Here is a 14,333-nt window from a genome sequence, read left to right on the forward strand (position 1 = left end):
AATATATAATACTATCATAGTTATGATTAATAAACCCATCAACTACAACAATGTTTCAAAAATAACTTAAAAGGCAACGTTATATCTGTAGAAGAAAATAAAGGCCATTTCGTCCTTGTTCGTTCTTACAATGACGTTAAATAATCGTTTAAAAAGTTTTACAGGTTATCGACAACAATTTGCAAGATTGAGTGGTAATGATGTCATTAAATGTTTACGTTTTGTAATACTCGTTATATGGTTAACATTAATTCTCAGAAATCTTTTAAGTTTAATCATGTAACAATGTCCACGTTTTTCCCCAAATTATAGTAAACAATATTTTTTTTTTGTCTCTGACTAATTACAAGATAAACTGACTATGGTAAAGTAAATAGCATAAGACCAAGAAGTCGTCCAACTTTACGATAGATATATATAAAGCCTTCATAAAATCGCCATTCAGTCTACAGACACTAGGTACCCTAAAAGGAAGCGATGGCGGAGGACAGTAAAGAGACTCTACATTTTTACACTCCCACAATAACAACTGATCTATCAAAAGTATTATAAGAACAATAAAAGCTAAGAAAATAATAAGAAACAAGCCAAGTGCCGAATAATTATTACATACAAAGTGTATGAATGTTTTTCTGACATTTAAGTAACAAAAAAAATAAGTAATTCTGAAGGTAAATTATTTTTTTTTACATTTCGCATCCAGCCAATTCATGATTATTATGCTAAAAACTGCTTGTCTTTAACAGCATTTGCAAAGCCATACTCTGACTTCATCGAAATTACTAAAGTGCTACTATATAAATGAGTGCCCCATGCATGCAATGAGATTATAGTCCGTTTGTATCACGCCTGGGGAGTTCAGCATGTTAGTAGATTTATTCAATAATAGCAATCGAACAAGCCACTATTCGCCCATCTTGTTTCGAGTGACGGCTCAAGGTAAAGAAGACCTTTCGGGGGCACTAACACATTGTCATTTTATGAAGCGTAATTCAGTGTAATAAATAATGTAATGACCAGAAGCAAGGTTACCGAAGAAGTTATTAGTTACTGTAAAGAGTTCCAAAGGTCCACAGTACTCTGTCACCTCCGACCAAAAATCCTCTCGATGTTTTCCTTCACCGTTTGGTGGATGACATGATATAAGATAATCCATATTAACTCGCGACATAGGATCGTTTAATCGATAATTCATACTACGCTTGACATATGACATATGGTAAAAGTTATCAGTCAACATCGCTCGTGCATCTGACAGCGGTGGGGACGGAAAAGTTATCCAGATGCGACAACGAGACGTTAAACGCGACGTGAGTAGACGATTCACTAGTTGACCAACGACAAAATAAAAGTCGCAGAAAATCGCTGGATACGGGCAGTGCAAGACCGGGCATCGTGGCGATCTTTGGACGAACTAAGATGATCTATACCTTGTAGTAGACCTCTATTGGATGAAATAATAATGATAACAGTCAAGAATTTCTTCGGTATTTCTTTAATTCCGGGTCATTTTGCAAACGGAAAATGATGACTAATTTTTTTCTTCCTTTCCACTACAAGGTATCTTTAGCTGATTATTATTAACCAATGAGACAAGTTAATAATTTTCCAGTACTATCTTTGTCCGGTAATCATTGAATAAGTCTAGTTTTTCATCGGTATATTTCCCAAGGCGGTCTTGCGTCAACTTAAAATTTACACTTACACTGTATACTGCTTAGGTTACACCTAGGTTTCAACACTAATTACGTTTAGGTTAAGTAATAAACCAGTTATGGTCGGCAGGACTTCGAATAAGAACTGTTTCTTATGTTTATTCCATTAAAGTACATTAAATTATTATTTTAAAGAATTATTCAATAATTATTGTAAGGAAATTAATTTCATTTTAATAATAGAATCAACAATGTTAAAAATACAACTTAAGTAAAAATATATTATTAACTTAAAAGGAGTGAATGTAAAGCTCATTTTCTATCAAATAATGTATGGTAAACCATTTTTAAAAATGAATGTATTGGGAAATAATGAATAACATATAAGACAATAACAAAAAGTATTTTTAAATTAGGTTTAATACATGTATTTAAATTAGTTATCATTTATTATCTGTCCCTGCAGACTTTGTTCTGACAGAAGTTATTGGCCAGTCGCATTCTATCAAAAAAAAATTAGAAACATATTTCAAAGTGATCACATTATATGGCATAGTTGGAAAAGGGGTGAATAAACTTTGAAGCTTTTTGCCCGTTAATGAATTATACATTCACTCTTTTATCATCATAAATAACATCATCATAGCAGACCTAGGACGTCTACTGCTGGAACTCTACCTTCCTTATACATTTCCAATAGGACCGGTAAAAAGTGGCTTGCGTTCAGCGTCTTTAAATGACTTTGTATATATTTATATATATATATATGTATATATATATATATATATATGTGTATATATATATATATGTATATATATATATATATATATATGTGTGTGTCGCCTGGAATGATGATTATAAATATTTAAGAATATATATATGACTTATTTTTATATGCAAAATGTAAAAATAGTATAAGTACTATTTTTATATTTTGCATTCATGTAATTAGTTACTATTCAGTAATCTTTGATCATTCATAATAAATACTGTTGATTGTTCTTAATAATTACTTTGAGAATATAATCACAATTTTACATTTATATATTACCACTTTTGTCTCCTGTTATCATAATTAAACGTGCATTATTCATAACCTCCGTTTAATAATATTTACTACAAGGTAAATTGAACTTTATGTTTTTTTAAAAGGTTACGTTTTACCTATGTTTTGTTATAATGCAATAAATATTTACTCGGCTTCCAATATTATGTCGCCATAACTAAAGGTCAAACGTTATTGGTAAGGGGGAATACTTTTAAAGTTATCACTATAAAAAATAGTGTAAAATATTACTGTTTATATAAATTAATTAAATATGTTCTCGGTCATTTTTAACATGCACAAAAAATTTTTGATATAGTTTTATAGAAAAAACCTATACTTTGAAGACTTGCGTTTATGAACCCCTAAATCCCTAAACTCTACTTGCAAGTGTTAATTAGAAAATTCATGCTTAGCTGAGCTATACTCGATAAAAACAACATTTCTGACAAATTTCAAGACACTAAAGCAAGATGGTTGCAGAAAAATTATGATGAATCAGTACATAAGTAGAAACGTCATATACATAGATAAAACAACGTAAATATTTGGCATATAAGTAAATAGAAATAATACTTAAAATTTTACTTTTTCAAAATTGATAACAAAATAATTTTGTGATTAACCGTTTATTTTTATAAAGTAAAGTCTAAACAGATTGAGATTATTTATATTTAAATTGCTAAGAAAAAGAATAGGTTCGTAATAAAAGTCTTTGGGGATGATTTGAATTTATTCGAAAGTTCCCCTCGCCGTTTGTCCTATTTTAAGTTTTTATTTAGTGAAATAGATTTTTCACTTCCATCGAATATAATTTTCAAACCCATAACATAGAGTCGTAAAATCAGTACAACTCCACCTGTCCTTGAGGTTGTTTTTAATATTTACGTTCAAAATTATGCAGAGCCGCAGGCAAAGGAAACCATGTCATTCGTTCCACTCGCCTCGGATGAGACGCTACTGTGTATATTGAGAGAAAATCAAAAATGTCAAAAAAAATTATCACAATATTATTTTTATTTTCGTGTTCTCATCGTACTCTACAATTAATTCCATTACGTAAGTACATTAAACTTAAAATTAAATCATATTATTTTTTTATATAGCATTTTCTTAAAGTCAAAAACAGTAATTATTATTCTACATAATACTCAGATAATAAGTTTCCATGCCATAATAGTCCTTTGATTAGCAGTTAAGAGCAAGAACTTAATTGCTAAAAAAAGAACGTTGTATTAAATGGCAAAGAATTAAAATAGTTTTTAGCTTTTAAATTTGTAATCTGTTTGATGACATACAGACTCGTTATTGTGTTTATTCAAAATTAATTGCAACTAATATGTTGTCATATGAACTAAAAGTGTGTATGTGTATAAAGTTTTTCGAATTCAATATTTATGTGTAAACCTATATTTGTCTTTGTTAACAACTTTTAATAATTCCTCCCGATATTTAAAAAAGGTTATAGAATTCAAATCTTTTATCTTCTAATTTATTAATAAATTTTGAACACAATTATTTTTATTTATTAACTCATGTACACTAACAATTGCACACTCCTTGTATCCATCAAATAAGTCAACGTCGAGTGCATTTCTGCGCACGATCTTACGAAACTTTTATGTACTATGCGCTGTAAAAACCACTTGCTATAATCAAATAAATCGCCTACGTACGCTTACACTGTCGCTATTAAGCCTTTATTAATTTATTTCTTTTAATAACATTAAAATTTATAACATATGTTCACAGAAATAAAAAAAAAACTAGTTTAATGGCGCTAGGCATTCTCTACCAGGCAACCTAGAGTAATGCAGGTTTAAGAAATAAACTGATGTATGATAGAAAAATATCAATGAGAAAGAAGTTACCTCAATTTTTAAGGCAATAGATCTAGAATCTTCTTCTAAGATTTAAATATGACGGTTTCCTGACTTTAATTCCGACGGGAAGATACCCTTTAGAATTAGAGTCCGAAATATTATTCAAGTAAAACACTTTGGACAGGAAAAGAAGAATGAAAGAAGTCAGTTCTGTGAGGTCAAGCTAGTAAAAAATTATTAGACATTCGTAAATTTCACTCTTTGTTTCGGTCAAGGAACTGCAAGAATAAAGAAATTTTTGTAATGACGCCATTAATTAAAAATCATTCGTTTATTTTTTCATTTATTTACACTTTAATGTACACAAAAATCAATAAAAATATATCTTGAAGGAAATGTAACAAAAAAGTAAATAGAAAATAAAAATTAAATAATTTATAAAGACATACAACAGTCTTATCGCACGACACTATCTCTACCAGACAACCTTTCAATAGAGATGAGAGACAAGAAGGGAAGAGCACTTTCGGGTGTACATAATACACATGTACATAGGTGCATACATACATACATGTTTATGCATATATATATATATATATATATATATATATATATATATACATATATATATATATATATATATATATATGTATATATATATATATATATATGTATATATTTATGTGATGAATGATTATATGGGTGTAAATCTCTTATCCATGTGTGTGTATGTATATATAAAAATATCTTCGTCGATGAAGTCTGTATAATATTATTTTGTCTTCGATACTGATATTGGAAGTAATTTTTTAACTTACATGAAGAGTTTAAATAGACGAAATGCCAGCGCCTTGTTCCTAAAAATAACAAGTAACGCTTTCAACCAATTTGGAAAATAGAAAAAAATGTAACTTGTTGTCTACAATGTTTTGATTTAATGCTTTCGAAACTAAATAGATTACATGACCAACTTAAAATACAAATTTTGTGTGCAGATAACGAGAAGAAACGCAATCTCATCCTCAAATTTTAGCTCAATTAATGTGCAATTAAGGTATTTAAACATACAGTATCGCACAAACCGGTTAAAGCAAATATATTTATTCCTGTTCCACTACCAGAACATTGCTATGTTTAAGGTTTCTTTACTTGTCTATTGCACACATGGTTAATTATTTTTCTTACAACAATTTTGCATTTTGAAGTTATATTATTTAAATATTTTCCAAACCTTATTATGTATACCTGATGAAATTGCCGCAAAATTATATATCAGTAGTGGCCATATACCATCATAATAAGTGTCTTTATTATTTCAATTTGTCGCAAGCCACAACAAAGTATATATTTAAAAGTTATTAAAGTATAAAAAATTTTATTTAATGACAACGTACAAATAAAAGTAAAAAAGTATTGAATTGAAATAATAAAAATAGAAAACATTTATTTTACTTCTCGTGATTATTCTTTTGAAATTTGATGAATAATTGATCATAGCACTTTTCAATAAATCTTTCCGAGAGTTGGTTATTTAATACTGATAATATTTATTTAAAATATAATAACACCTAAAATTAAAACCGAAATCGACTACATTTATCGAGAGCTACAATGATTCCTTAAAAGAGCTGCGTATAGCTAGCGAGCCACAGGTCGACTTCTCTTGTTGTACATCAACTAACACTATATTAATCATGATAATATTCAAGTATGTCCATTAATTACGTAAATATAAATGAGGAAAAAAAAAACGTTTTTTTTTGCTGACAGCTTTGTCCTTACTTAGTGCAAACTGGCCTTGTCAAAAGTTACATACAAGTCGTATTCATGTTGACAATACGTGTCGTAATTGAAAGCAATTATCTTCGTATGTCAACTTGTTCATTATGTTTGAAATGTTAAATTATATTAAAGTGTTTAAAATTTTTGATATTTATATGGTAATTATATTGTATTGCCCATTGCACTATGTATTTATGTATTTCTTTTTATTGCAAATGCTATGAAGAGTTTAAAATGAAATATTGCAATTAATTAAGTAGCGTTATACTTTTTTTGTGTCGGTAAATGAGCCAATGAACCTTCATCTGATGTTGTCATTAATAGAATAATTATCTTCATAGTGAATCGCATTTTTTACCTTGATGGCAGAAGCAGGAATTTTAGATTTCATCGAAATATCTTTTTTACTTTTTTAATTATTTTATGGCTGTCATCATTTATTTATTGATTCTGTCAAAATTTTAAAAAGCCGTATTGTGAATATGACACACGATAATCTTTCAATTCTAAATTGTGCTTAAAATACGATACATTAAAATTTATTTTACATTGCTTACGTAAGCAATTTGTATAATATAAATCTTGATAACAAATAAGTATAAAAGAAACTACACAATATAAATATAATGTATACTTGCAGCCATACAAGCGGCAATGCTAGAAGCACGGACTGAAACCTTTCTTTATCAACCGTTAAGAAGATCTATATACAATATATACATAAAGACTAGTAGTTTGAAAACTAGCCTGTGACTATCAAAGCGTGTGTAATACGCCATGTTTGTTACAATGTGGCTGCAAGCGTTATAAATGCACATTCCTACGCAATAATTCGTTTCATCAGCTCAATAATAAAAATTTAAATATTAGTCCAGGTCCAGTAATTTTAGGACTTATTATTTCATCGTTATTGTCATATTTTCAACCATAGCTGTTGTATGCTGTCCACTGCTTTGACATAGGCTACCCGGAGGATTTCTAATAAGATCGGATGGTAGCAGCTTGCATCTAGCTTCTTCCAATGACCTTAACAAGGTCGTTTATCTACCTTAGGGGCGAATGGGTCTTAATTCCAGAACCTCAAGACCCCAGCAGCCATTCGTTCTGCGCGCTGTTTGGCTCGCTCATTGCTTGTTCAACCAATCCTCTGAACTATGCCGATTACTTTCGTCTACGGATCTTTGCATTATATCAATAAAATAACAATTAATTAGACTTAGATTTATTACTTAGATTAGATCTCATGTGTAAATATTTATTTATACTTTTAAATAATATAACACAATAGTCAATTTGACTTATAAGGTTGTTCAGTTTTATTTGCATTTTAAACAGGTAACGAATGCACTTAATGAAAGATTTCGTCAGAGGCTGTCGGACGGGTCAAGAAACTGGGCCGCGTTATACAATTTCAAAGATCTAATCTTCACACATCAATATTTTTGTAGTTATATCTTATGCAAAAAGCTGTTTAGATAAATACCAGATTTTAGTTTATATCTCAAAGCATTAGCATTTAAATGCCTAAGTTCATTCCTGTTCTTGTTGATCATAAAATTACTTAATCAAAGAGAGGTACTGTAAATTTAAGGGTAACGAACACAAAGAAGGTATTGCGAAAGGTTTTTGTATTTCATAATATCTACCACATTATAACGGACAGGGTCGATAGCGCATTGTGATGAAATGAGTTGTATTTCTTAATCCCATATGACACCGTTGAGTATACAGTAACTTTCTAGAAAAATCTTTAAGATGGCTAATATTTGATTATTTTATATTCTACAGCTGAATTCATCCACCCATGCAGTGTCCTCGACGATGAATGCTTCACGAAAGCCACCTTAGATGCATTACCAGGTGTAGTGAGAGGTATCCCTGAAGCTGGAATACCGCCTTTGGATCCTCTATACTTGGACAGAAACATCACAATGGACCTTCCCGGAAATGTTAAAATGACTTTTCACGATGGAAAATTGTCCGGATTAAGCACATGCGTTCCTAGTAAAGTTTCGTGAGTATTACTTAAAATATTTTTCTATAATAATTGTGCAGCTTTGAAGTGAGGATGATCTCCATGATATTACACTGGAATTTTTATATCTATTTTTAAATTTATTATGTGATATCTTGTTAAAATTTTAAGACGTATTTACGTTTGATTTCGGGTCATAGGTAGATATTATTATACATACTCCCTCTTCAAAAAACGTAAGAAACTCACTGCTGGACAGAGGCCTTCTTGAGAGATTTTCAATAGGATTGGTTGGAAACGGTCTGCAACATCAGGTTTCTGGTTTTTGTCAATGGACGCTTTGCGGGGAAATAACTGCTTCTCGGTCGCAGGTCACACATGCTACTACAATTAAAGTGTTCTGAAGTTTTCTTATGCCACTTGGATATTAGGTGGAGTTGACCTCGATGCGTAGCTTCGCCGTCATTCGTTGTCTCTATTCTGTCTCTCTTCTGGAGCACTTGATGGGTTATTCTCATTCTGCCTCTTTTTACTTGCGAGTCTTTTTGGGCAGCCTTCTTGCTTGCGCGTATCTAGTCCGTGTATTAATGACTAATTTAGATAGACTACCTAATTTTGGAAGGTTTTTTCTGATTGTTTCGTGATCGGGTAAAGCGTGGCATGGACTGCACTTTATTACGAGAGTTGATCGTCGATCCTTGGTTTAAAAGGGTTGACCTCTAGAAAGTCTTCTTTCAGTGTCTTTCACCGACACAAATATGATCATCTATCCACCTTGTCGGTATCAAAAAAAAAACTGACGTGTCCTACTTCTTTGCCTTAGAAGGAGAAAGAAGAGAGTGCATATCTGAATTTCCTTCCTCTTTCGCAACAAAGCCCGTGTATTAGCTTATATTATACACTAACTGACCAGATACAAGTTGGACTGTCTTAGCTATGAATAATAATCAAATCGAACCTTTATGAATTAAAAAATTAACACTTACCATGTTTATTGTACGACTACACATGATTATTGGTTATATCGTTTTTTGTCTTTTCGACAAATATTTGGACATGTAAAGAATATAATCAGGATTGACATATAGATTATTACATACTTTTATTGGTGCAAAATTCAAACTAATATACGAATTATAATTCGAACAAGAATTCATATTAAAATAAAAAGTTGCTCATAGCTCAAGCAAACAACTTGGTATTTCAACGTTGTTTTCAGTAATAAAATCTGTGCTTTTGATAAAACTAATAACAAATTCATTATTCGTAACATTTTTTCGAGAATTGATTATAATAAGTCGATGAAATTTTACATTTTATAGTCAAAGTAAATTGTGCTTTGACTCCAGCGCAACCTAAGAAAACGGGGTTAAATATCGAAATATGTGGCGTATGGTTACCGACCGGTCGTAAGGAAAGCATTACCAAATAAACACGACGCACAACACAGAGTTAAGAAATCTCAGAGTCGTTGAGCGGGCTATAAATGTGATATGGCTTGGATTTTGAACTTTAAATACGAAGTGATAGAGTTGATAATAAAAAACATACATTTTAATCGCGTATTATTCTAGTAACGAAAAGAAAATATTGCGAATCAGTCGATCATATAAGTGTCATAGTATATATATTACAAATGGAAAAAAGGTAGGCCATTTTAAATACTGCAGATAACATGATAATATATATAGTATCAATTGTGTAATATATTGTAACAAGTGTGTAAATAATAGTAAATTTATACGATCCTGATACGACATGCCGATTAATAAGTTATGATATTGTATATATGGACATGTAAGTTTTTCTTTATGCGAATGATTTAGATTTAAAAATGTGTCTTTGCACTAGGCTCACAGACGTGTATTGCAGAGATCAGGGTGGTTACAATTAAGTTTTCTTTACAATTTACTTAATTATTTGTTTTAAACCATATTACATATTACATAAAGCAATGAATTACTCCATTTTCCAGCGACTGTATCGGTGTATAAGACTAAATGTGTGCGTATTCATGTATGCATGCATATAAGAATTTGTAAAAGTTCGCAGTTTTAGTTGACAAACTAAAAGTGTTCTTGAATGTTATGGTACTGCTATTTTGTAATATTAATTCATAATATTGTACATTTCTGTTAAAACAATAATTTATTTCATTTCAAGTAATATATGTCCTGAGGTTTCCAACCATAGTGGTTAGTTTATAGTATGGTTTGGCAATGTAATGTACATTACCAGTGAGATATGGGTTAATATAATAAGTTAAGTTGTATTTTACATTGAACAGCTCCATCCGCGAGAGTCGTACATTCGTGTTCGACATCAAGTGCAACTTCACAATCAAAGGCCACTACAGCATTGTTGGTAGAATTCTACTCTTCAATCTAAATACCGACGGAAATGCTAAAATCAAAATTTGTAAGTATTCTTATTCTGTACGTTCTTTTTTTAAACACGCTCAACTTTTTTTACACGGTAGATACGTTCCCTAGAAAAGCGACATATGGTAAATTTGGGGTAATGCTTTACAACTTTAAAAATCGTGTTAGATGAAAAATCTCAAAATGTTTTCCCAAAAAAAAACGTGGGGAAAAAAAGTAATAATGAAAAAATTCCGTAATAAATAAGTATTTATAAAACAAAAAAAATTATCACAAATAAAATTGAATTTAGTGTGCAATGAATATTCAGTCCATAAAAACAAAACAATTTAAATTGAAATTAGAATTAAAAAAAAATTAAACTGATATCAAGCGTGCACATTTATTACGGACTAGAACAAAAATACTATCATCAGTAGATATGTCACATATGTCAAAACTGTCGAGTTTGATTCTCTGCGTCATTTCAAAATCCATCTATAAAAAGAGAATTGCGTATTTAATTTTCAAAACAGATTACAACAGATCGTTACCATTATCATTTGAACGATAGGATGTCCTCTGCAGGATCCTCCCCAAAGATTTCATACATTACTTAAATCGCATAAATTGAAAAAAAAACATCTTTTTGTATAATAGACAATATACTAGTAATGTACATGCCGTCCTTGGAATCGTTTTCGCGACACAAGATACTAATAGGCATTCTAATGATGTTATTAATGGTTTTTATGTATGCCATTAAAACATGCATCAAGCAAAGGCCAACGAAATCTAATTTTTTAAATAAAACATTGCAAAAATATTTATATGAAAAAATATGAAATAATAAATATTTAATAATGTTTTTAAAATGCGTCAGCAACTATGACTTGACTAACAACATTTTGATAATTACGACACACTTCCGATAAAACACAGTTTTGCAGAAACTTTCTAATTAACTAACAGTGTAATAATATCTGCAGAGATAGACGTGACAACTCTCTTGTATAGTCGGTGGATCGTTATTTATATCTTCCGACCAATAAATTAAATTCGGAAATCCTCAATAATTACTTTTAATGAAATTGCCCGGCTTTACAACGCGATTATATATTTTTTGACTTGGCTGATACTGCTACACGTGTGGTAATTGATAAATCTACCTCAACTGGTACGAGAGGGTAGGGCTTAGGGCGTGTTTTAGCGGCTTTTCAGATAAGCTGGAGTACTCCCAGAGAAACCCAAGCCTAAATACTAGAATTTCACCAAAATTTGAGGATGCTCCATGAAGTGCACTATAAATTGGCTCGAGGAGTTCCTCAAATGGACCTCGGCTTGGACCGTCACTCGTTATGATAATACCAATTTAGTAATCCAAATCAAGGGCATTCGACAGTACCGAACCTGGACTTGATCGGTTGCTGTTACCTTGATAACATTACTACTATTTCGGAAAAAGTTAACACTAAGAGAAAATAACTGCATATATTCTGCCATCTAGAAAGATCGGAGGTTGGCGATACATCCGACTAATAAAATAGATACAAACAAACTATTCGTCCAAATGTATGTAAATAGAAAATAACTACACAAATGCAATATAATCACACTCATTACCCATAATGTCTTCAATTATATACTTCCGATCACGCAGACTGAATAACCTTAAGTCTATTTCGCAGTCTTAGAAAATTATGCTTCTAGACGCCAATCTAATGCGTTAGTAAGTCTAGCTATAGATTCGCTTATTACTTGGACAAGTATTCTTTGAACTCACAGGCTTGTCAAAATAAAATTTGATAATTATTTATAACACTTAGCACGTCAGGTCTCTCGTATATGAATTGCTACTGTATTACGAAGCCTTAATAGTAGCAGTGCTGCCGTAATTAATTTGAAAATAATGTCCAAAAACTAGCAATATGGGAGCTAATTTTAACGTAAAAGCTAGACATACTTAAAAATATTTTTATAAAAGCTTCTTAATTCTTATTTCGTCGTCGTTGTCGTTGCAGCCCATGGACGCTCATTGCAAGGCATAAGCTTCGTCCAAAAATATCTGAGAAACGATATACCGTATTTGCCATGCTTATCAGGCGGGTTAGCGATCACAGCATGGTATTACAGTAGGCAGAGGGCGCTATTGTCCATCCTCTGGAAACTTGTTTGTGTACAATCCCATACAATGAATGCAAAATATGTGAATTATATAAGATCGTGTCCGGAGAATAGAACCCGCGACCGCGACGGTCACAAGTCTCAGTCCTGTACCGCTGTGCTACCCTCGAAGCCTATTCATTAGATATTCGTTGCCATATATTTTAAAGTTGATTCAATTATGTCCACAACTAAATTGTGATAGATCACCTTAATACAAAACTAGTGAAAATGTTAAAGCTCATTGTATTAACGTATTTGCTTTAAATTTCGGTAAATTCGTTTGTCGTTACGTTGAAGGGTTTAAACTAGGTTCATTAGATCATCAGCCTGTTTTTCTTGTCTTTTAATGAAAGAAATAAAAGTTTGGTTTCCTTTCAATCTGTATCCATTACAGTAAAGGTTAGAAATAATAATTTAGAGGCAATCTAAGTAAATAATTTATTATATTTCAGGGAACCAACACATTCATCTGGAGGTACTGGAAAAAGTTGTAAAAAATAAGAAAGGAGAAGGACATTACAAAATTAACTCGTACAAGTACAAAGCGGATTATGGTTCTGATTTGAAACTTAATCTGACAAATCTATTCAGAGGGAGCCCTGAGATCAGTAAGCCATTATCATTATTTGAACTTAAGGACATCCACTTCTGGACATAGGTTTGAACTAAAGATTTCCAACAGGACTGGTAGAAAGCAGTCTGCATGTAGTTTTCCATGGTCCACCTAGTGAGAAACGAGATAAAGGCATTGAACATCTAATCACTTTTTATTATTTGAACAAATTCAACCTCATCATTAAAATATATCAAAAATGTCAATAAAGAATTATCTTTATTCACTTTCTAATTTACTAAAACCAAAAAAAAACTTCCACTTCAGGTGCAAATATACTAGACGTATTAAATTCCAATTCGCAACTCGTGGCCCAGGAGTTTGGAGGGCCGATATTGGATTACGCAATAGATTACGCAATGAACGTCACGCAACACTTCTTCGACGCCTACACGTATGATCAAATCAGCCATGTGCCCCTCACGGATGAGTTCTTCGAAGACGATTAACTGGTTGCGGCTCAAACACCGGGAACGGGTAGATTTAATATTACTCATAATGTTTGTACCATGAGGTATATCTAAGCGTAAATATCTGTTAATTACGTTTAAAAAAATTGTCAATTACAATTCTGTAATGCGGTAGACACGCTATTTGGCATTAAGTTTCCTTTATTACATAATTTTTCTACATAAATATAAGATTTAAAAAAATACTTTACAAATCTCAACCTTTTGAAACGATTTGTACAAGAAAAAAATGTAATTGGTTTTAAACTGTTAATGCCTAAAGTGTAGTGTATTTTTGACCTTGATTCTTGTATTATTTCAAGTATTTTATAATAATTTTAAATTAAGTTATAATGTTATGACGGAAATATTTTATAAATTCGTTGATATAAGTTTGCCAAGCATTGCAAACTTAGTACAAAAGTATTATTTTTTTACTTCTTAAATTAAAAGTATAAAATATTC

General features: G+C 31.1%; 1 protein-coding gene across 1 annotated transcript; it reads left to right on the forward strand.

The window, feature by feature from the left end:
• Nucleotides 1-3,634: 3,634 nt before the first annotated feature.
• LOC137920359 (uncharacterized) lies at nucleotides 3,635-14,093 on the forward strand. The gene is made up of 5 exons (XM_068763665.1): nucleotides 3,635-3,759; nucleotides 8,094-8,319; nucleotides 10,568-10,698; nucleotides 13,259-13,414; nucleotides 13,687-14,093. Exons 1-5 carry the CDS (start codon nucleotides 3,687-3,689, stop codon nucleotides 13,866-13,868), a joined length of 768 nt encoding a protein of 255 aa, XP_068619766.1. The 5' UTR covers nucleotides 3,635-3,686; the 3' UTR covers nucleotides 13,869-14,093.
• Nucleotides 14,094-14,333: the final 240 nt, after the last annotated feature.

The sequence above is a fragment of the Battus philenor genome, unplaced genomic scaffold (assembly GCF_028537555.1).
Source record: "Battus philenor isolate CCGP_79_NKW_IND1 unplaced genomic scaffold, ilBatPhil1.0.hap1 SCAF_18, whole genome shotgun sequence".
In the NCBI taxonomy this organism is placed as follows: Eukaryota; Metazoa; Arthropoda; class Insecta; order Lepidoptera; family Papilionidae; genus Battus; species Battus philenor.

Excerpts from the sequence above, each read along its gene's own strand:
- LOC137920359 (XM_068763665.1), top strand. The coding sequence starts at position 3,687 with ATGTCAAAAAAAATTATCACAATATTATTTTTATTTTCGTGTTCTCAT. Across the intron at positions 3,760-8,093 it reads TCTACAATTAATTCCATTAC|CTGAATTCATCCACCCATGC; the intron begins GTAAGTACATTA and ends TATATTCTACAG. Across the intron at positions 8,320-10,567 it reads TGCGTTCCTAGTAAAGTTTC|CTCCATCCGCGAGAGTCGTA; the intron begins GTGAGTATTACT and ends TACATTGAACAG.